This window comes from Mirounga angustirostris, unplaced genomic scaffold, assembly GCF_029215605.1.
Source record: "Mirounga angustirostris isolate CCGP_5_RB_7025 unplaced genomic scaffold, mMirAng1.0.hap1 SCAF_15, whole genome shotgun sequence".
NCBI classification, from domain to species: Eukaryota; Metazoa; Chordata; class Mammalia; order Carnivora; family Phocidae; genus Mirounga; species Mirounga angustirostris.
Genome location: NW_026991723.1, coordinates 82,833,485 through 82,857,328, shown reverse-complemented (window position 1 = coordinate 82,857,328; position 23,844 = coordinate 82,833,485). Strand labels below are relative to the sequence as shown.

The 23,844-nt window shown below is 39.3% G+C and overlaps 1 protein-coding gene across 20 annotated transcripts in view; it reads left to right on the top strand.

Annotated features, from left to right (window-relative positions):
- DENND1A (DENN domain containing 1A) overlaps positions 1-23,844 on the top strand; it is a 501,269-nt gene that overhangs the window by 146,603 nt on the left and 330,822 nt on the right. For 13 of the 20 annotated variants that reach the window (XM_054509412.2, XM_045883121.3, XM_045883118.3 and 10 more), the window contains 2 exons: positions 10,069-10,118; positions 21,078-21,197. The exons of 2 other annotated variants lie outside the window; for them this stretch is intronic. In XM_054509412.2, coding sequence (XP_054365387.1) covers positions 10,069-10,118; positions 21,078-21,197 — 170 coding nt within the window. The remainder of the gene's footprint in view (positions 1-10,068; positions 10,119-21,077; positions 21,198-23,844) is intronic. 5 more of the 20 variants (XM_045883119.3, XM_045883122.3, XM_064579572.1 and 2 more) reach the window with 2 other exon arrangements.

Below are 23,844 nucleotides of genomic sequence, written 5' to 3'. Positions count from 1 at the left end.
CCAAAAGGCAGTTGGAATAGAGCCTGGTGTTAGACATAATCTAGAAGTGAAGATTTGAATTTGAGACCTTTACATTATGATAATTAAAATTAAGGTGTAAAGAGGAGAATGCAAAGTGAGAAGAAGGAAGAGAAAATCCTGGGAAACACACTTCAGGGGAAGATGTTGAAAGAAGGGCCAGAAATTGAATAGTGAGAAGGCCCTTCTGTGTTCTACATCGAACAGAACGTTGGGTACGTAACATGTGTTGTTGGTGTGAGTGGTGAGTAAAGCACTAGGAAAGGCTTTCTTCTCTTTTAATACTTTTTATGATATTATGAACAAAATAACTCTATATTGAAGAGCTGTCAGTGATCCAAAGAGCATCAATATATTTATCTGTTAAGAAAACCCCTGAGCCTTAACCTGTGATAGTAGTGAACTGTTAAGAAGGAGTGGTTTCTCTGAAGAGTTTATGCCACAAAACAGTTGTGAATTTTGAGTGGTGGAAATATGTTTGATTTGTAATTCTTTGTTTTTTGTATTTTAAATAATTTTCCAAAAAGAGAACATTTTTTTTTAAAGATTTTATTTATTTATTCATGAGAGACAGAGAGAGAGAGAGGCAGAGGGAGAAGCAGGCTCCCAAGGACCAGGGAGCCCGATGCGGGGCTCCATCCCAGGACCCTGGGATCATGACCTGAGCCGAAGGCAGATGCTTCACTGACTGAGCCACCCAGGCGCCCTAGAGAACATGTTTGTATGCAGTAGACAATTAGCCATTTAGCGATAACCATGTGTGAACTGTTGGCTCACCATAGAGCCAGTATGATTGGCATGGTCCTTTTACCTTTCAGAAATTTCTGAATTTGAGTCTTGGTTATGTTGTATGATGAGGCTCCTTGACACTCGAGATCAGGGACTGGCAAACTATTGTCAACTGGCCAAGTATTGCCTAGTGGTGGTTTATGTGTGGCCTTTGAGCTAAGGTGGTTTTTACCTTTATGAAGAGTTATTTAAACAAAAACAAAACAACAACCCAGAAGAATCTGTGACAAAGTCCATAAGTGTCCGGCAAAGCCTAAAATATTTACGGTCTGGCCCTTTAGAGAAAAAGTTTGCTGACTCCTTCTTTAGTGTGCAAGTTGTAAGTGAAACGAACCAAAAATTCCATAGGAAAGCCTCACATTGTTCCAGAATGTCTTGCACATCATTACGCTTTTCTTTTAAATAGTGACTTGGCTGTTCAGTTATGAGAACATGTTTTCGTTACTGCCTTGTGTGACTTGATAGTGTGTTCAGAAGGTAGAAGGCTTTCAGTACTGTATCTCATAGAATAGTTCTGGAAAGTGTTGACATCTATTCTGATACTATTGTTGTGTTTATGGTTTATCCCGGCCTCAGGTACACATTGGCATGTACATGTTAGAGCAAGGTATGTAAAGTGAAATAAAACATATATGTGGAGTTGAATTATTTTCTTTGTTTATATTTTGCTGGTCCTCTGAAGAGACACCTTCTAGTTGCCAAAGAATGAAATCCTTGAGTATTAGATTTCGGAAAACGATTTAAATTGTATAATTTCTTAAAATTTCAGTACTGTTTCGTATCACCTGCCTTCTCTCTTTACAATGAGATGTCACTGATCTGTTCTGAGTATAAATTTCCTCAGTTCTTGAGTCCTCCTGATATTGTTTTATTAGAATCTGCAAGTTGTGGGGAAATAAAAGTTGACTTGAAACCATTCTGTAATTGGAGATGACTGATTAGACAGTGGGGCCCTGTCTAATCAATTGCTAAATAATTCTCTCTCAAAAGCAGATTTGAGATTTATATTTTGATCTTCATAGTCTGTTCCCAGTGTTTGTTGATGGCGTCTGACATCTCCTGCCACTGGATAAATAAAGCCCATTATTTCCTTTTCAACATTTTAAGCGATTACTCTCATACAAGAGCTGAGAAGCAGAAGGTTAGGTATATTATCAAACCATGATCCTGTCTATCCGAAGAAGCTGGGAACCTTGATTAATATGCCTTGTTAACCGATGATTTCAGTTCCATACTGGGTAGTGCTAGAATAATTTGTGTAAACCAAGCCGTACAGATTCCTTATTTTAGCACTAAGACTTACAAAGGCTTCTTTTAGCAGCCTTTAATTTTGTACTTATGTACGTGACATAGCCTGTGGCTGTGATAGCTACTGTGAATCTCCAGTTGTTTGGGGATGAAAGGAGGAGGCAGCTGGAAACTCGGTAGCTACATCTAGCTGTCTACCTAGAGAAGGCCTTGATTTCAAGTTTATCTAAACAAGCTCGACTAATCCCAACTATCTAGGGGGATCCACTGTCAAAACAAGCAGCGTGGCCCTGAGGCAAACACAGCTATACAGAAATGAAGGCTGGGGCTTCCAATACTCCGATGACTGCATACTGGAGGCTTTTTTTCCCCCCTGAAAGAGGGTAAGAGAGGTAGAATTTGCATAATGCCTTTTCATTGGAAACTTTTGGAAGGCTGACAGACCTCCAGCTTATAGATCTGTAGCCACAATACAGAGTCTATAGGAGAATCCTTGAATGACCTAACCATATTGAAAGAAAATATAAAAGCGTCCAAGTATAGCCAAGTGAGAGAGGGAAAGAGGCTGATGCATTGTCTAACATCTGCTGTACTTCTCGTTAGTTTTGTTCTTTGCTATTCTGTGTGGACTTTGGAGAAGCCTAAGACAGCCTAACATGAATCCTATAATCTTCCTTCTGAATATTTATGTAGTGTGCCAGCTTCTAAGCTGTCCTTTGCGTTTTCCTACTTCCCCCTCATTTTCATGCTCTCAAATGAGGCCAACATTTCAAAAGCTAAATAAATGTTTGTGAATGTTTATAAAAGATTTGCATAAATTTGTCCTTGTCTGACAAAGATCACTTTTTTCTTATGCCAGTTCTGAAAAAATTTTTTTTAAGGTTTTGGTGCTTGTCTTGACAACAAAGTCCTGCATCCCAGAACAATGATTGCTGATTAAGTGGGTATGCAATTGTGACTGAATAGGCTTTCAAGATACTGGGTAAAAAGGCCTATCATCTGAAGGCTGAATTATAGAATTTAGAAAATGTTATCAGAAGTACACATTTAAATCTATTTTTTGGTACCATATCATTAGGTAAGACAAAGAGTTCTTACACGTTAAAAGTATAACCACCCACGGTTTTAAAAATTCTTCTGTATAAATTTTAATAATCAGAATGTTTCAGTGACTCAGAATATCACTTTTCTTTCCTGTGGTTGAACATATTTAAAAATAATTTTTTGACCTGTAGGCACTCTTTGGAAACTGTAAGTCTACCAGTTGTATGTATTAATATGGTTACTGGGGTGGTGATCAGGAAATAAACCAGGGACTCCCTCGAGACCTCTGAATGCACAATCATACCTTGAGAAAATCTAAACTACATGAAATATGTGTTAGGGCTTAATTATAACACACACACACACACAGCCCAGACACTTGTGCCACCGACGTGTTTGCTGAATTCATTTATCTTTTAAAATTAGAATGGATTTTGTGGGGTGGCAGGGGATGTTGTGGGTAGAGGTGCTAATTCAGTTCAGAGATATTCAAAGATTGGCAGGAGAGAGAGGTAACAGCCAGTTCTGTTAGTCCTTTGGTTGTATTGGTTTAGAGGCTTAAGTTGTCATTAAGGCACAAACTAGAGCCACTTCTCTGACACAGTTTTTATCACATCTGCTAGGCTTGTGTCCCAAGAGGAGACGTGGAGAGCAGTGAATTCAGCATGGGCCCATTATCGAGTGCTTTTTCGTGTGTTGTAAAAGGAGTGAGACCTCAGGGAGGCTTGGAACCTCCTCCCGTGTAATGTCCAAGTCAGATTTGAAGGACTGGTGGCAGGAAAGCTTTGGCCTTTGGGTGTGAATTCTAAGAAATAGAGGCACAATTAAGTTTAAAAAATTCAAGGAGTTTGAGCTTGATAATGAAAGATTTTTTTTTCTAGACTAATGTGAGCAGAAAAGTTGCCCATCTGTGCACATTTTTGTGTGCATTTAAAATATTTAAAAGCTGACAGCTTTTAATATGCTTACAAAATACAATTTCTATCAGTGCTCTTTTTTTTTTTTTTTTCTTAAATAGTATCTTCCTGAGGGCAAGTTGCTTCTTCAGTGAAATCATGTTTGCATTTTTACTGTTGGGACCCTATTCCTTTGGTATGTGCTGACTTGTGTTTCCCCTCCCCCATTTCCCCCAATCTTTCTTCCTTTTAGGTATATCGATAATATAAATGTTCAGATAACAGGACTTAAAATGTTTAAGGAAATGAACCAGGCAAAATATTTTACAGTAATAATATTAAGTCCAAGGAATTCTATTACTGATGCCACCAAATGCTAATTGTAAGAGATTCTAACCAAATCATTTGTTCATTTTGTAAGGATTTGAAACAAGTGTCAAGAAGTATATTGACCTTAAAAATAGAGCTCTCTCATTTTCACCTCTTTGCCATAAGCTTTCACATTAATAAAATGAAATCTCAGAATAGAGGATGTGATAATACTGTAGTTTGGGAATGACTTTAAGTAATTTTTTTTGAAGATATGGAGGGATACAAAAGGAAAAAGTGATTTAAAAATTTTTTTCTATAAGATCCACAATTTTCAACGTTGGACTTCAAAGGTCATGAAGATCTATACTTAAAAAGTAGTTTTAGAGGTGACTCTTCAGCTCTTGTAAGCATTCCACCAATGTACTTAATTTAGATATAAAATGTAGATACAAAATTTATATGATACATGTTATAGAATATGATGAATTTCTATACTTTTTTGTAATTTTATCTTTGAATTACAACATTGAATGTGTATATTAGGCATTATACAAATTAGCGTAATGATAACATATACATGACTCAAAATTAACATTTGTAAGGGGGAAAAAAGTAAACTGGGTGTAAATATTGAAATATACCAAAGAAAGGAAACAGATTCTGTAGCATTTGAGCAGCATTATTAGAAATTTGACCCAGCTTTTATGTTTAGATGTTGAAAGGCCTTTCTGTAAAATCCCTTATTCAAAGATTTTTCTCACTGGAAATTTTTTTTTTTAGTTTGGCTGTAACTATAATATGGATCTTGGATTTAATTTGACATTTATAGAGAAAGAGAAAAAATTGTGTTTCCTATTTTCATATTTAGAAATTTCTGATCAACATTCTTGAACTTGGTGCTAATTAAGCTCCTAAAAACTTCTTACCATTCTGTTTTACCCTTCTTAATCATAAGCATTAAAACCTCTGGTAGCTTTCATTTGGAGTCCCTGGTTTTAACTTGAAACGGCTTAGGGTAGAAATTTTGTTCGCTTTGTGTGTTTGTTGGATTTTGTGTGTGTGTTCTGTTTTTAACTTTCAACTTGAGTTTTAAGATCATCAATCAAAGGCTTTTCTTTCAAGTCAGTGGCACTGATCTCAATTGCAGGACTTAGACGGTCAACATTTCCCTCATGCTATTAAAAAAAATTTAAGCATTGAAATAGAGTATTTTAGGAATTTGTGCTCCGCTGATCTTTTCATCACACATCTACATTTTGAAATGAACAAATAAATTAGATATAAAAAAACTCAGGAAATGTTCTCCCACTGTTTCCCCGTTTCTCCCTCCTTCACTCTTTTTGGACAAAGGTAAATTATCGACTGCTGTACTAGCTTTCAGCAAGCTACAAAGTGACTGATTATAGCTCTCTGTATTTTAGAATACATTCATTTACTCAGGCTGTCTCTTTCCTTTATTTAAATGTTTTCCTGCAAACATTTTCTTTTTCCTTTTGAACTATTGAAAATGCGTCTCATCTCCCAACATTCTATAACCCCAGTGGACATTATAATCAGCCTGTGCTTTTGTCTTTCAGATGGCACTTATTTGTGGGGTGGTATGTCTGTGTCTGTCGGTTGTTTTCATCTGCTGAATACAACTAATTTTTGTTTATGGGTTTCAACGAAGCAGTGAAAACAAAGTATTGACGTCCAAACTGATGGCTGTGGCAGGATCTTGTACACCTCCCTACCCACACCCCAGATTTAGAGCAAATTGGTTTAGCCTTGTTATTAATAATCTGTTAACTGCATCAAATTGAGTCTTCGAAGTTTTGCTTCCAGATAGGATTCTATGATGGATAATATTATAAATTTAAAACTTTACCAGGTTTTTAAGAGAACGCCTTAGTTTCAGCAGAACAAAATCCACTTTCTCCAGATTGGAGCAAGTCCCCTTGATGGGCCTTCTGACCAGAGGAGAATTCACATTGGATGAAATGAATCCAAAGGAGACTGAAGTGAATCTTGAGTTCATTTCTGATTTTCATTTGCAAGTGAATCCAGTGTTAGGTGTGTGGATTTCATGTTTGGTTCAGACTCTGAGGCTTGGTATCACCTTGTGGGCAGAGCTTTGTAGATGTTGTTGCTTTTCTACTACCCTGTGCAATCTGCTGTTTGATATATGCATGACTGAAAGGTTTGTGCAACTGTCTACCCTCCACGCATTCCCCCACCCCCTCTGCTCTTATTTCTTCCCACATGAAGTATCGTTGATTTTGTTAGGAAGAAAAGCCCTTTTAGAAATTGCCTATTTCATAAATTGTCTAGTGACACAAGGGGTTGAATGCTGAATTCTTGTCTCATTTATTTTGAAAACTTTGCGACTGAACTCACCTTAATCAATGAGCTCAATGTTGTCTCCAATAAGTTATGTGTTGGATATATTGATTGGGAAGGATTTTAGAAAACCCGTCTGGGGTTTATAATGTCAGCAGTGTTTTGATTATGAAAAGAGTTGGAACCTGGGGACATGGAACCAGGTGGCGAATGTCCTAAAGCCAGTGGTGACATGGTGGACTGGTTCCCTCCTGGGATCTAGTTCATGCCCTGCACTTTAACTGTGGTGACTGGCTACTATAGATTCACTTTTTTGCTCATTAAAATGTTAAAAAATCAAACTGTACATAAAAAGATTTGTGAAAATGTGAACTTGGGAATTGATCTGGATAGCTGGCACAGTTTTCCCCACCCCCTGCCTTAGCAATGAGGTCATTTACATTTCATCAGCCGCACTGCATCTTGAAGATCTGATTTATGTGGCAGTAGTTGAGGTTGTACTGAGGCTGGTTATCTGAAAGAGCTTGTGTAGGCAAGAGGAAGAGGGGAGAAAACAGAAAATTACCATTTACAAAGAAAGTTCCCTAGCCAGAGACACAGATCCTAGTGAGAAAAAGGGGGTTGCTAACTGCTTAGTGACTTTTTCCAGTAAAGTTAATATTGAAAGGCACTCTGCCATAAATAGAATGCTCAAATTATATTTAAATCAGGGTTTTGAAGTCCCCTCTCTTGGGGAGTGGTGCTTTTCCTCTTCAGGTAATTGTGTTTTTCTTTGGAAATAGAGGATAAGGTGGTTAAATGTGTATATTTAGGCAAAAATCAGTATTAAGAAAATTGGTTTGTTTCAGCAGGTTTTATTTAGAAGACACCTTGCTTGTTTTTCCCTGTCTTCCGCTGATAAAACTAAGAAGATTTTTCAGTTCTGATTGAGATAATGTGTGAATATGCCTAACACAGAGTAGATGTTCATTTCTGTTTTCTCCTCTGACAGCACACCACTGGCTTGTTTGACTTAAATTGGAATATCAAGCTCTTGTAATATCACAAACATGAAGAAACATATTGTAAGGCACAAACATGTGCCTACATTTGCCTATATTCCCCTCTCTCTTCCCCTCCTCCTGCCCCATTGCTTAATTAGACTTATCACTGCTTTCTTGGGTAAGAGGAAAGCTCTTGGGAGGTGGGCTATACCCAGCCTACATTGGGTATTTTGATATTTGTTCTAATATTATCTGACAGACAAGTTCACGGTTGGTTATTACTCTTGACATTAGAAAGTGGTAAGTAGTTTCTATATTGTAGTGAGTAATAAGTTGGGCATATTAGATTCCTTTGACTCTGCTGTAGAGCACAATGCTTCCTCGGAGCCATGGGGGTCCTTTCTTTCAAAAATCTTGAGGCCTTTTGGCAGCTCCACTCCAGCATAGAGTAGAGAAGCACTTCTGCACCTGTCACTTCTGAGGGTAAAGGATAACTGTCTTTGTAGCTGATGTTGGCAGTGAGTGAGCACTGGGTACTGAGTTTTAAAGGATGCTCAGTACATATACTGAAGTCAGGAGATGCTTTGTGGTATCTGAAACCTGATGGTGTGAAAGGAAATTTGTAAGGAATTTTTTTTTTTTGCATGTAAATTGTAAGAGTTTGGTGCATGTGGGTTAGAATATGTTTTAGACTGCAGACATTAAAATGATTTCTATGACCTTTTTCCCAATATTTGCCTGATACTAACATTATGCACTGAGAAATGGCTCATTTTTTCTGATTCTTGATAAGCTTTTGCAGTTTATTTAAACATAATTAGTTTTAAAACAATCTATATGGATTTCTGGATGCCGCATTATGGAATTAGCTGATGTATCAATAATGCCTCATAGAATGTGCTGAAGTTTTGTTATCTGCTTTTTTTCATTTTTTTAGTTTCCTCTGCCTTTACTCTTTTGTAACATGCCTTAACAGTGCTGTGATATACATAGTACCAGTCCAAGATGATATTAAAAAATAGGATATGCTCAATTGAATTATGTAGGCGGAACATGCTCTGGCAGAGCAAGTCAATGTGCTTTCTGCTTCATTGAGTGGGTTATTAGATTGATGTGGTTTATTTCTTGAATGATAGAACTGGTTTTAAAAATAAATGAAGCGAGAAGCATCAATTCAGTTAGCATTGATAATTCATTATTATTGGTTAGAAAAGTGCTGCATTTGTAAACTGATCTATAATTTATCACTTGGATTAGGATTTGCAATGGGCAGGTTTGTTTTAATTTGAACCAGCTTCTCAATGACTGAACAATGTGTTCTTCATTCTGTCTTGAAGTTGGGATTTTAAATAGTTAAAAAGCAAATCAAATGCATGAAAGGAGTACTTTTTTAAAATTTATAATGTTGGTCTGTGAACTTATGATAAGCACCAACTGTGGGCTGTCCAAGTCTGCAGTTAAATTAAGTCAAGCTAGAGAAAATTTTATGAAGGAAGTAATAAGTAATTACTTGTATGTGTGTTTAGCTATGTGTATGTATGCCGTGTACGTGGAAATGTGTCTCTTGGGAAAAGTCTCACACGCACACGCACGCACCCACTGTGTATTGTGGCTCATATAGTAGTGTTCTTAATGCAAGAAGCTTCTCTTTTATGAATAAGTCTTTGAAATGTTGCTCTGCTTTTTGTTTCCTTTTTGTACACTTCCCCTGAATAATGCATTTGGTCTTATTACCTACATATTTGTAAAAAGATATTTAATCTGGTAGTTTGCTTTGGATTTTCACAAATTACAAGCAGGTAAGTGTTCCCACTTACAATGACACTTACTGAAAATAGTGCATACTTAAAATTATTATTGTTTGATTACAAAATAAATTTATGCCAGAGATGGCAACTTCTTTATAAAGTAAGAAAATGAAGTTTTAAACTCTAAAAAAAATGTAGTTGACAACATTCAGAGACAATTATCTTCATGTTGGCTTTCTATTCTGCTTGTGATTTGGCCTATTGATGTAGGGAAGCGTTGTCTAATCCCGGCCCCCTCTGTTCCTAGGTAACAGGCAAAAACGGTGCCAGCAACAGCGGCCCTGCCAGGCCAAACCCATGTGGCTCAGTGTTATTCACTCTGATCCATATGGTCAGGCTGGAGATGGTCCCTGGAGGGGTGTTAACACTCAGCAACCCAACCGCCTCCCTCCCTTCAGAGCTTTCCTGCATGGCCCCTGCTGCTTGCCCATGTGTGATTCTTGATTAATTTTTCATTTTTAATGAAGTTTGATCATGTTTATTATTTCTCATGATTGACTGCCTGTACTCCTCCCATGTAATTGATAAAGCCCATATTTCTTCATCTGTCTCCTCTTTCTTCAGGGTAAAGTTGCTACACTGTGTGCCGTGCTTAATGCTAGATTTATTGGTCCCATTAGATGTATAAATTATCTCTCTTTCTCTCCACAGGAAGTTCTACAGACTTTGACCAAGTTTTGTTTCCCCTTCTATGTGGACAGGTAGTGTCAGATTTTCAAACTTTACTAGAAAAAAAAGTGTCAATAAACCTGCTATGGAAAATAAAAACCATACCATTCTTAACATTCCGTCTGTTTAACCAAGATTTAAAACGTCTATGTTTGAAGGGGAGTTGCAGTATTCTCTTTTCCTGGGGATTTTATTGACACTATCAAAAAGTTTAAAGCTTGGAGCTTTGCATTGGTTGGTCTTTGAGGTGTATTTTGCATGACATTAAATTTTTGATTTTGGTTATCAGACTTGAACCGTGATTAAGAATGGTTGGTATTTATTCCAGTGCTATTTCATTTTTATTTAAGTATGAACATATTTAAGTAACGTTGCATTATTCCATGGCCTTATGAGTATTATATGGACTTCATTTTTCTTTGATTCAATGTAAAATTTAAATTACCACAGGCCTATCTTGTTTAAAGGTGTTCAGCTATTTAAATGACATGTTGCTTAATAGTGTCTTGCATTTTAGGTGTCTAAGAATGGTATCTCTGGGGAACTAAGCATTTTCTATAGGTTCTATACAAAAATATAAAATCATCTGAACATTTCCTTAAATTTTGCATTATGGTAAGCTCTTGGAAAGGTATGCATATAAGAACTCCAAGATAGTTGAAATAGTCTGGCGGATTAAAACAAACAAACAAACAGACACTGGTTAATGGTAACAATTTTGGAAGAGCTTTTTTTCCCTTTTTAAACTATATAAAAACTAACAATACTAATAAAATGTCAAAACAGTCCTCTTAATCTTATTTTCAAGAAATGTCTACTGTGTGTTTCATTACATTTTAAGCATTATTTTTGCGGTCATTTGTCCACTTGATTGTTTACTCTTTTTAATTTTCTCTTAGAGAATTGAACTATGCACTGTGCCTACGTTATGTCTTAAAAAGTCCACTTTTAGTGACAGTTTTTAGAATATATTATAAGTAATAACTGCCATAATATGTTCTAAGAAAGCTGTAAAATGGCCCATCTTCAGGAATAGTCTATCTTGTATTTTAATGTACCCAAACCTGGCAGGCCTGAAGGATTTCAGTGGTTTTGAGTGCACGTGGGTAGTGTGCTGCTTGGTCTTTTCTACACTTTTGTAGGAGCGGTGTCCTGCTTTGTTTGGCAGAAACCTAAAAATGGTGTGAGATGAGAATTGGTAGCCAAAGGAGTTTAAAAGAGTACTAAAAAGCAAAAAGAGTACTAAAAAGCAGCACTGGAATGTTGCCAACCACTTATAATCTCTGTTTTCCCTGGTTCTAACATGTTATTTTTAAGCCAATCAGCCATTGTAGTATTTCCAGACTTGCGCCTTTTTAAATCCTGGTACCAGGGTTGTTTTAGTAGTTAACGGGTTGATGCTCAAAACAGAATAGCCTTAATTTTAAGAGGGTCAGTCTTTGTAATGAGAGTCCTCTTGTCTCTTCTTTATCCTGTTCCTTCTAAAAATAGCAAGGAAGTAGGGTTTTGTGTAGAGACGTTTAATGCAAACTTCACATTTATATGTATGAATTAGCGATGCATGAAATTTCCTCCAGTCACTTATAAAATGTATTACAAATTATGGCAAGGGCATATTTATATAAATTAATAAAGCTGAAATGTTTTTTAAAATGTGGTTAGGTATCTAACAAAGAAAAACAAAAATACATTTTTACATGACTTCTTGTAAGAGTGGTGATCTGTTTTGGATAGGTATTCCTTAATTAACTTTGTAAACTAATATTGAAAGAAATGCACAATGAGATTAAATCCACCCCAACACACACACACCCCTCTCTTCCTCTCACACCAACCACACTGCTCTATTTACCTGTCTGGGTGATTACATTCTTAAATGGACAAAAAGCAGAGTCCCTAAATAATTCTAAAATCTTTTTTGTCACTAGTGGCCTGATGCATTTTTGTTGTTGTTAGAAGAATATTTTTCTTCTAAAAACACTTCTCTCTAGATCACCCTCCCCTAATCATGTTTCTCATATTTTTTCATGAAACGATTTGGGACAGAAATGTCCATTTATGGATCTATTTTAATCCTTGCCTTGTACAGTGGTTCTTTCTTACATTTCGTTATATTCCCACCCTATAGGTGTCGGTAACTTTTATTGATACCAAAAAAAACCCCAAACTCCACTTTGAGGACTATATTTTTTCTCTTCTCTTCCCCACTTCTAACCTTTGCAGAGTTTCATGTAGAAGAGATAATAATAATGACGTTTACTTACAATAAACACAAAGGTTTTAATGTTACTATTTTTTTTTTTATTACTTTGCAGTTAGCATGGTCAAATGGCTATGCCCAGACTCTGAGGCCCACAGAGCCCCCCAGATGTATTTTTGATATTGTTTGCCTTAAAAAATATGTCAGCATGGGAGATGAGTAATGCCCTAGGTGATTACGTTCAAAAAAGAAAGCTTCCTAATCTTTTCAGTATCTTTGCTTTTCTACCCCAAGGAACAGTATGTACAACTTTCTGACATTTCTAGTCTATATCAAGAGTGGGATTTTCACAGACATCATCAAATCACCCGTTAACATTGACATCTTACTGTCTCTTTTGTTGTCTTAAGATTTTTCTTTCTGAAACTAGGACTTATGAAACATAATAATGCCAGTAGCTCTTCAAAAGAAAGTGCTTTCTCATGTATCACCTCATTTTATCCTCCTATCCTAAGAGATGAGACCAGGTACTGTTATCTTCATTTGAAAAAAATCTAAGCTGCAGAGAAATTAGAATTTGCCCTAGATCCCCTTAGGTTGCTAGCACAACGTAGATGTCCATCCCCCAAATGAATGAATACATTTTTCTGTAGAACATCTTGTGGGAAGATGAGTCACCAAATAGAGCAGAAAGAAGGAAATTTATATTTGAGTTCCTAATTGATTCTAGTCAGTGTGCTGGCCATTTTCACATTAGTACTGCATTTGTTTTTCCCTGCAACTCTAAAAGATAGATGATGGTGGTAGCTCTTTTACAAAAGAGCAAAGGAAGGTTTCAAATGTGTAGCATTATGTTGGGTGTTATGGAAATGGTATTAGACTTGGAGTTCTGTCCTCCATGTGTTTCTCAGTCTAGTTCAGGAAGTATTATAAGTACACGTTAAACAGTATCTCTCCAAAAGGACAGTGAGGTTAGGGAAGACTGAGATGGTCAGAGAAAACTTTCACAGTGGGGGAGACTTGTGTTGAGTCTGCAAGGACCATAAGAAGTGGGTAAGTGGAAGGGAGAGCCTAACACCCCATATGTGCTGAAGAGCAAAGCAGAGGAGAAACCATGAGTGAGCCTAGAGATTGTTCAGCCCAAGCAGATGGAGCCTGCTGGGGAGAGGGTGACATGTACCGTGATAGCTTGGACTCTGGCTACAGGAGGCCTTGAAAATGTGTGCAAATAAGACGAAATTCATCTGGTTCAAATGTCCCATTTTACAGAAGGGAAACCAAGATTTGTAGAGGTGAAATGATTTGCTTATGGTCACAACTAAGTAATAACAGAGCTGGGAAAGAAACACATGCTCTTATTCCCAGTGCAGAATCAATCAATCCTTCCTTCCTCCCTCCCTCCCTTCCTCCCTCCCTTCCTTCCTTCCTTCCTGATTTATTTGTCAGAGAGAGAGAGAGCGCGCACGCACACGCACAAGCAGGGGGAGTGGCAGGCAGAGGGAGAAACAGGCTCCCCGATGAGCAAGGAGCCTGATGCTGGACTTGATCCCAGGACTCCGGGATCATGACCTGAGCCGAAGGCAGACACTTAACCAACTGAGCCACCCAGGTGTCCCTAGTGCAGAGTTATTTCTACCTTATGTTGTCCTTGAAGCTCTTGGTGGAGAGGAGTCTTGAAATGACAGTGCTGAGAGATCCCTGTTATCACTCTCAAAAACTTATCCTTATTGATGAAAGCTGTTTCTTAAAAAAAAAAAAAGAAAAAAGATTTGTATCCCGTTTTGTACGGTGGTGCTACTCGCTTGCACTTGGTAGCTGGCAGCCTGCTTCCGTCAGAGCACTTGAGACTCACTGGAGAATGAAGAGCTCTTCCTCCCCAGCTTTGTGCTTATCCTCTTTCGGAACCCAGTGAGTCGGCTATCATTTAGTTGCTCTGTAAATCATCCTGTATCCCAGTACGCACAAATGACATGAGCACAAAATGAAATGACATAATCTTTTAAGGGTCAAGGGAAGGGGTAGTTTAGTGATTTAGGTTGTAACCACAGATGCAGATGTGATTCACACGCCATTTACCGTTTTATTATGTCCGTTATGTGCCAGGCGCTGTGCTGTGTTCTCCTCCCGCTCTAAAAATTTACCCATTTGCAGCTTACCAGTACCGTAATGCCATATATGGGGAAACGGGCTCAGAGAGGTTCAGTAACCTGCCCAAGGTCCCACTCCTAGTAAGTGGTCGAGCTGCTCTTGGAGCTCCCATCAATCTGACTTCCGGTTCCACCTTCCTTTTTCTACTTGGTCATACCGCCTCCATTAGATCCATTAGACCATAACTAAAGTAACCAAAAAAACTTCCAAATTTCTCTTTTCAAAAAAGATCTTATTTATTTGAGAGAGAGCGAGAGCGTGCACGAGTGGGGGCGCGGAGCAGAGGGAGAGAGAGAAACAGGCTCCCCGCTGAGCAGGGAGCCAGATGCGGGCTCGATCCCAGGACCCTGAGATCATGACCTGAGCTGAAGGCAGATGCTTAACCGACTGAGCCACCCAGGCAACTCTCAAAATTTCTTTCAAAAGCAATGTATATTTATTATAGAAAAGTAGCAAATTCTGATAACTGAAGAAGAAACCTACGTAAGTAGCAAATTCTGATAACTGAAGAAGAAACCTACGCAGAAAATGAAACTCAAGTGTGTGATTAGTGTGCTTGTCTGTTATCTGCCCAGACCTTTACTCTTGTTCCACGTCTACACCTTCATCCTGCTCTGCTTTGCAAAACTGAATTCCTTTGGCTCATTTTCATCCCTTGTGTTTCATCCTTGGTTTAGTCCTTTGGTTTGGTCCCATGAGTTAAGCTGCACCCCGTGATCATTTTCTACAGCATTTGATAACAGTGAAGCACTTAGGCCTTGGTGGAGAGAACATTGGGAGTAGCAAGCTGGAGGACCAGGTCTTTGTTTTTGTTCTGCCATTGACTTGCTCCTTGCTGTGAGGCAAGTGATGTCTCCCCTAAGGGCCTTAGTTTCTTCATGGGTAAAATGAGGGGATTGGATTCGATCTCTCCTGTTCCTTCTGGTTTTGCTACTTTTGGTTTCCTAGTTAGGATTCATTTTCTCTTTGTCAGGCTCATGTAGATGAGGGAGTGAAGAGATCTCTCAGAATTCTCTGGTGAGTTTCTTGAGTAGATAGGCATTGCCCTGTATCTGGCAGTGTGTGACCTACTCTTGGTCCCCAGACATTTTGGGTCAATGTCATTCTTGCCAGTTGGATCTTTGAGCTTGGAATGTGAGAAACTTGAGTCCTAGGCAGATGAAAGGTTTATGGAAGGAAGCTTTGAGGCTCATGTAACTCAAGGTTGAGATGTGGTAGTTTGATAAAACTTGATTCCTCCCTGATGTCCTGTATGCACAGATGGAAAGGAAAAGCAGCTCTTAGGGGTGCCCTGCTCCACAGGTAATTGTTAGTAAGCTATACTAAATTGAGGATGACAGAATGTTCGAGTTCCGTCTCTCGAATTTTATAATTTCAGAACAGTAATTTTCACCTTGTATCCATTATATGCTACTTTGTATACATTATTTAGAATTCTCAAAACCACTCTGCAAAGTATTATTTTCATTTTGTAGGTGAGGCTCAGAGAGGCACAGTAACTTGCTTGTGCTCACAGAGCTAATGAGTAGCCTATCTGGGATTCGAATCTAAAGACCTGTTTCTTCTCTCTCCTGCATCATGAATCTCTGCCTCTGTTGAATCATCTCCAGCAGCCTGAAAACTACCTCTCCTCGTCATTCCCATTCAAGGATTGCCTCATTGTCTCTTCTTGGAAGAGTTAGCTGCACACTTCAGTTTATCCCACAGCCCTCTTCAGTCTGTCTTCTGCTTCTGTCATTCAACTAGAGCTTTTCTTAATCAAGGTTATCTGCAACCTCGATACTGCTCAGTTCACTAAACATTTTTTCTCTCTCATCGTGATTCATGGGTACAGTTGTCCAGTCCCTCCTGCTTGTTCTCCATTTTTCCTTTGATGGTCTTTTCTCCCTGCATTCTCTAAATGGGTGCTTCTGTAACCTCATCCTGGATCCTCTTTTGTTTCTCTGAATGCTCTCCGTAAGTGACCTTGTTCTTTACCGTGGCATTAAATACGTCTGTGTGTAGATGACTTCAATTTATAGCTCCAGGCCAAACTTTTTCCTCTGATTTCCTAAGTAGTATGTTCAACATGTACTTGACATTTCTATTTTAAGGTTTCTCAGACTTAACATATCCTGAATGGAACTCTTAGATCTCCCCCCAAACTTGTCTTTTCTATCATAAAATGGTAATTTGCTGTCTTTTTACTCTCAGTACATCTGCAAGCCTGTCATTTACACCAGCTAGCTATAACTTGGAACTGTCCACCCAGATCCATTTTCACTCTCTCTACATGAGTTAGGCCTCCAGTCTCACCTGGACTCGTACACTAGCTTCCTGATTACTTTCTTTGCATGTACTTCTTCCAAACTGTTCTCCACATAACATTTACCCTTGTACACTAGACTGTTTTTCTCTTGATGAAAACCATTCAGTGGCTTTCCATCACCTTTACAAAAAAAGTCCTAAATCTTTGCCATGACCTGTGAGGCTTTCTGTGCTTTATCTAGCAACTTCATATCATGCCACTTTCCCTTTAGCTCCTGTATGTTAACTGCACTGGTGTCCATTGAGTTCCTTGAACATGCCTAGCTCTTTCCAGCCTGAGACTCTTTCCCTAGCCCTTTCCTCTGCCTGAAACACCCAGGCCCTGCTTCTGAAGGGGTTACTCCACCTCATCCTTCAGGGTGAGAATCATTGTCACCTTTGAAAAGCTGTCTCGAACCTTGTTATCTGAGTAGGGCCTTGCCTTCTCTTCCATTTGCTTCTATCTTTGTTCTTGCTTTGGTTTCATAAAACACTGGTACATGCAGCCGTATGCTGTGTGGTACACTTGTTTATTATTCCTCTCCCACGTGCAGGAAATCTCCATAGCAGGATGGCTGGCCAATACTTGTTCTGGTGCCCAGTGTAGTAGTTGCTCGGTTTACAAGGTGGACAACTCAACTAAAAGGCTAATATGGATAATCCCATCTCTCACTGGAAGATTGGAATCACACTGTCTGTTGACATGCTTCATGCAATTTATACACTCAATCTGTAAGTAACTTCGAGATTAAGCAAAATGCTGCCGGAGGAGCCTTAAATGGCTCACAGGCAAGTCAGCATGAATGTTAAAGTCTGGTTTGAATATTTGTTGCTTTTCTCCCTTGTTTTCCATATTCATCTAGGCCTTGGAAGCACAGCTAAGGGTGGTCTTGGCCCTGGTCTCCTGGGCAAATTTGGTTTCTCTTGCTTAGTGGGAAGTGGTGTGTTTGGTAAGACAGTTACCTGGATTCCTCACATACTTGAGTTCCTTTAACAGACAAGCTGCAGGTGAGGGAAGGGTTTCCTTGTGTTTAGTGTAGCCTGGTAAAACGGAGAGGACTTTGAACTGGAATTGGGCTTGGAATTTTGTGTTAGTCCTGATACTTTGAAAAAAACAAAACCAAAAACATCCCTGTGCCTCAGTTTTCCCATCTTAAAGCGAGATGTTTTCTGCAGTTCCTCTCAGTTTTAATCATCGTGAAATCTCTGATTCCTGTTAAAAAGTTATGGATTCTAATACTGGAGGTAAGCATTAAGACTGTAGCCTTTAACAAAGCAGACCCTTCCCCAAACTCATTTTTGTGGAGGAAGCATGAACACTGTCCCAGAGCACGGCAGCAAGCAGAGAGGGAATGACAGATTCCTTGGAGGTTCAGACGCCTTCAAGTTAACCTCTGACTGCCCTTGCCTGACTTGTAGTTGATTGAAAATTGTCCAAGGAGAAAAGATTTCAGAGTTTGATGGTTTGGGGCCTCCTTTGTTTGTTTGTTTGTTTAAATGGCTTGTACTTCACCCTATTAAGAATTAAAAAGGTGAATCAACTGAGAATAACAAGTGCTCTCTCCTAAGCTGTGATTCCCCACCCCCGCCCAAAAGAATCATGTTCCCTTTACTGAGAGTATGAGCAGCTTACTTGGTCACCCGGAGGACTGTCCTTTACTGAAAAGATGCAACAGAGAAGAGAGAAAGGCAAACTTCCTTTCTCTACTCATAAGGATTACAAAAATGAGTTAGTCGGGAAGAGTCTGAGCAAATGCTTGATTTTAATATGAATTTTTGTTTTCCTTTAGATGGTAACTTAACAGCTTGCATCTCTTTTATTAATTGTTTTTATTATGGACTGACCTTTATAGTAAAGGCTTATCTCACTTATTCCCAAAACCTCCTTTGGGTTGGGTGGTAGTTTCTCATTGTTATTGCAGGTAAAGAGACTGAGGTGCTTAAAGGTTAAGTAACTTGCTAAATGAAGGCCCAGTGAGCAAGTGATTGAGTTGGGATATGAACCAAGTAAATGAGTAATGAATCTTTCTTTGAGCCTAGGATGTCGCTAAAAGCATTTTCAGCATTTTTAATGGTAGTGAAAAGATAATGGGGAAATTAATGACACTCAATTCACAAACGAGTTGTGTTCATTCTGTGTCCTTTTCCTAGAGATCCTGGGTGTTTTCATTCAGTCCTATCAATACCCTTTCCTTCTAGGATGTTTCATTTTAAAAATTCTAGAAGGGAAATCACACTCTGAGTTAAAATAATGAACAGTCATATTTTGTATGATCACATAATAGTATTTCATAAAAGCATGGCCTATTTGTAACTTAGCATCATCGTGACCTGTTGCTTTTAATATTTTAATAATTCAAGTTTTTCTCCTCCCGCAGTGAGGCCCACTTTTCTCCCCAATCACTTTAATTATGTGAGCTAGAATCCTGTTTCTCACACATCTTCAGTTCTCAACCTTGTTAAAATTAATCATATAATCCCCCTTTAAAACATAGTATTAAATCACCATAGTAACACAGTATCCAAGCTTTATTGATAAAACATAACAGCCGTAAGAAGGTAGAGTTTGGTGTCCCCTGGACAGCTCTATAACTTTTATAGAAATGTGTTCCTTCTTCTGGCTTGTGTAAGGTGGAGGGATAGCATTACTTACACCTGTTTTATTACCACACTGCTTTTAAATTGCCACCTTGTTTTCGCTCACCTTCCTAGTTAAAAAAGGAGAGTGGAACACTTTCTTTTCTTTCGGAATTATTTTCTTGTACTCTCTAACCACTCTCTAGGGGATGGAATTGTTTCCTTAAACATGACCAGGTAGGGTCCTTTGACCTTTTTTGTGCTGGGATACCTTGAAAGTCTCCTTAATTTTCATTTGATTATGTGGTTTGTATAAAGGAGTTTTAGAAAGGAAGGCTATCCATATTTGAAAAACTAATTCATATCCTATCCAAAGACTCAATAAGCCTGCCTTTGGAAAAGGCCTGGTGAATGATTTTCATTTCTGCTGGCAACTTATAAAGTAAATGATAGGTGAGAGCACTGATTTGAATATTTTGTCAATTTGAGTGTATTTTGTAAAATACAATGCATGTAAAATACAATATAGGTTAATGAGTTCCTTTGAATAATTCAATGTCAAATTCCAGAATATTATGTTAGCATAAATTTATGTATTAGGATTTGAAATATTTAAGGTTTTAAAAAGGAATCCAAGCTAAGTGGTAAAGTGATTTTTTTTTTTTTTGTAAACTGATTTTAGAGAGTGGTCTTTAAAACATTTTGCAACTGCAAAAAAGAGTTTCTAGATTAATCTGACTAGCAATATGCTTTTTAATCGTTTGAAACGTATTTCCTATTTTCTGTCACTTTTATGTGTGGTGTACTGAATTTTGCGTTGATGTGGGAATTTTTAGCTTTTTTTTTCGCCTTTATTTCTTTAAAGCCTGTTTCCATTTCTTAGCACCTCGCATTGTATTTCTGTCTGTAAAATATATGTCCCTCATAAACTCAAAAATTCTGAAAGATACAGGAATGTAGGAAAGTAGCGGCTAACCTTGCTCTCTTGAATTCAGCAACTCCCCTTAGAAGCTCTGTGAACATGATTCAGTTACCTATCTGTTCAGTCCTTCTGTTTCCTTTTCTGTAAAATGGGAACAGCGTCTAAATTCCAGGGTTGATATGAGTGAGATGCTATATATCAAGTTTCTAACTTGATGCCTGGCACCCGGGGGACACTTAAATTCTGTTGCCATTACTGGTTTTGCCAGCCAGGGGAATGGTCAGGGGAGCGTCGTTAACAGCAAGCTGACAGAGCAGGCTTTGGCATCATAAAGACCTGGGTTTAAAACACAGCTCTTTGCAGCTCACTGGCTGGCACCTTAGGCAATGCTGCTTCTAGGCTATTTCCTCATCTATAAAATGAGGTTAATAGAATCCTCCTTTCAGTATTTGGTGGGATGATTAACAGGGCTATACCTGCCTGAACTCCATAAATGGAAGGCATGGTAGCTCCGATGAGGTGGTCACTATCTATAAAATGAGGTTAATAGGATGCACCTTTCAGGATTTGATGAGATGATTAACAGGGCTACCTGCCTGAACTCAGTAAGTGGAAGGTTTGGTAGCTACTTTGGTAGTGAGGTGGTCACTAGAATGGGCTGCTTGCTGGGTTTTTTTGTTTTTTTGTTTTACTAGCTCGCAGTCTGTTCCCTTGAAGGGTGTAAATTTTGAGTTCATTTATAAAGAGTTCCACTGAGAAAGGAAGTGTTACAGGTTCAATGACTTGTCATGATTAGATACTTTATCAAGAAACTTAGTGCACATTCATTTTTCCCCCTTTGTTCTGTCTTTGCTGCAGCCTCACAGTTAGCCAAGTTGGCCAGAACTTCACGTTCGTGCTCACTGACATTGACAGCAAACAGAGATTCGGGTTCTGCCGCTTATCTTCAGGAGCGAAGAGCTGCTTCTGTATCTTAAGGTAAGGGACAGTGGCTATTGGCTATTGGCTAGTTCTGTGAAACAGTGTCAGCCTTTGCGTTGTTCCCCTGCAATTAAATTTTCCAGCTGTTCTTTTTATTTTTCCTATCTGTTTCCCACAAGTCACTGCACTTGGGGAGAAGGACTTCACAGTGTTGTTCTTGCACTTTAAGTTCTGCAGATAATTGTCTTTATTTATTTGCATCACATCCCTTGGGTGGGAAAGGGATCATTGCTTCTGTGGAGTCAGCATGGCTTCAGTTCCTCCTGCTGTTATCTGGAGCTGTCAGAAACTAGCCTGTTAGGCTTTCCCTTGGACATTTTGTGTATGTAAGATTATTAATAAAGTATGTGTCTGTAGCTCAGGACGTCTTGCAGACACTGATTGTGTCCTCCTCAAAGTAACACCCTTGCCCTCTTTGGGTCAGTGAGGGAGGAATTGTTTCCCAACTTGGCTACTTCTCTAGAGGTTTGGAAAAAGTACAGAATCCTGGAAGAAGGCTTCTTTCTTTAGGTCTTCTAAAGCCCCTTCAGACACCAGAGCCGCACTTGCTTAATGCTCCGTTTCCTCCTGCCAGAGGGGCAAGGTGTTCTGGGGTGGGGGTATGTGTGGAAATCCGATTTTGGAGCTGCTGGCTCTGTGGGCTCCTGCTGGGCGCCTCCTCAGGGGGAAGTAAAGGCATCCCACACACTTCTCCTCTCCATCTGCCTCGGTTAAGTAGGTGTCAGAGGGGCCTGCCTCCTGTCTCTCTCTGCTCATGTGGAGCAACCCAGGGCAGGACAGCGGGGAGGCGCCCCTGACAAAACCCGGGTCCCCAGTCTTGGGCTTGCGCCCAGGGATAAAAGGCCAGACTCTATGAATTCCAGAAAGAGTGGTTCTCTGGTACATTAGTTTTTGCACTTTCTTCTTCTCCTCACCATGGCGAGACCTCCCACCCCAGCCCCCCAAACACACACACACACACACACACACACACTGTAGGAGAGAGAGGGGCTGACTTTTGAAGTGCCTTTGCTCAGTAACTGTCAGTCTGGACTACTACGTTTGCATTTCTCTACACAAATATTATTATTATTATTAATCAGGAAAGTCAGCTCTCTTCTTCACCAAGCTTAACATCTGTAGTTCGGGCTCTAGAGGGCAACTGCTGGAGAGACCACAGGGAGGAGGTACAACCCGGATGCTCGAGATTAAATGCCTGAAGCTGGTCTCAGGCTTGCCTCAGTAGCCTGGCCCAAGCCTTACCCACCTGGAGTAGCAGAATCTGCTCTAAATGAGTATTTACTTTTCGGTTCAACAGTGTGGGATTTTTTTTTTTCCCTCTTTTTAAACAAAATTTTCTCTTCCGTTTTTGCCTAATGTTCTGTTTCAGCCTTGGCCAGGGCACTGCGTATTTATATAGTCATTTAGAGGAGATGAGGGTTTAAGACAAGTTCTTGAAGTTTTGCAGAAAGGTTTTTGTTCATTTGTTTGTTTGTTTCAGAATATTTTGGTTTACAGTGTTTCTTTCAAAGCTGCGATGTACATGTTTGGGGGGTGGGGTGGGACTCTGAACCGACACACTCATTCACTCAGCAAATTTCTGAGACTGGAAAACTGTTTTTTTAAAAATTGCTCTCCTCTGATTCTAGTATTTGACTTTGTGTGTCTGTATGTAGGGTCATGGGTGTCATGCTTACAAAAAGCTAGCTGATTAGGCTTCATGCTGCCATCATTTAGAATGAAAAATCGCAACAACTGGTACGTTTTCTATCCGTTATACTAGTTTGGAACTATGGGAAAAAATGGGTGGGTTAATTCATTCATTTGTTTGTCAGCCCTTAATTGAGTGCCTACTATTAGCTAGTCCCTGCCCTTGAGGAGTTCCTAAGACTAACTGGGGGGATGGATGATTATGCTGCAGAATGCTGTATATAATGTGTAGGACAATTGCATGGCATAGTGTCTCCTTACTGTGGATATTCTAGTTCCAGAGGATAATGACTGTGGTTAAAAACAGAGTCCAGATGAGTTCTGGGACATGCGTTTCATGGGCATTCAACATGGATGGGGGAGGGAACTCCCTTTATCTCATCCAGCTTGTGCGCATGTGGAAGGTACACACAGTGGCACTTCCCCTGGGGCTTGGTTTGGGAACACTGCTGAACTGAGACTGGCATATGAATGGAAGGGTCTGCTCTTAACCTTGGGTGACTAGTTGGCAGCATGTTCACTGGCGTGGTCTGCCGGGAGAATGCAAGTGCGATTTGGGTCTGGGTTCTCTTAGCACTGTTGGTCTCCTTGCCTTTTGGAGATGCTTGGTCTCTTTGCTTTTTTTTCAGATGCTTTCCCATTAGTTAACCAGTGCCTTGAGGTCCAGTCACTGTTCTCAGTGTGCCCAGTACTCCAACTTGTCCGCTCATAAGCCACCTGCACTTTTGCTTTCCATTTCTTCCCATGAGAGGCGTAACTTCCAGTGTTGGTGTCTGTGCAGACACAGCCTCCCCTGTTCCAGGATTTAGCTTCTTGGGATCACTTCCTCTCTGACTGCTCTCTCAGGCTCCTATGCTTCCTGGCCCATATAAGTTACTGGACCTTTCTGCCTTCACACATTTATCCATCCACCCAGAGCAGTGTTCTGCAGGCAGAGGTAATCATCCTCTCCTCT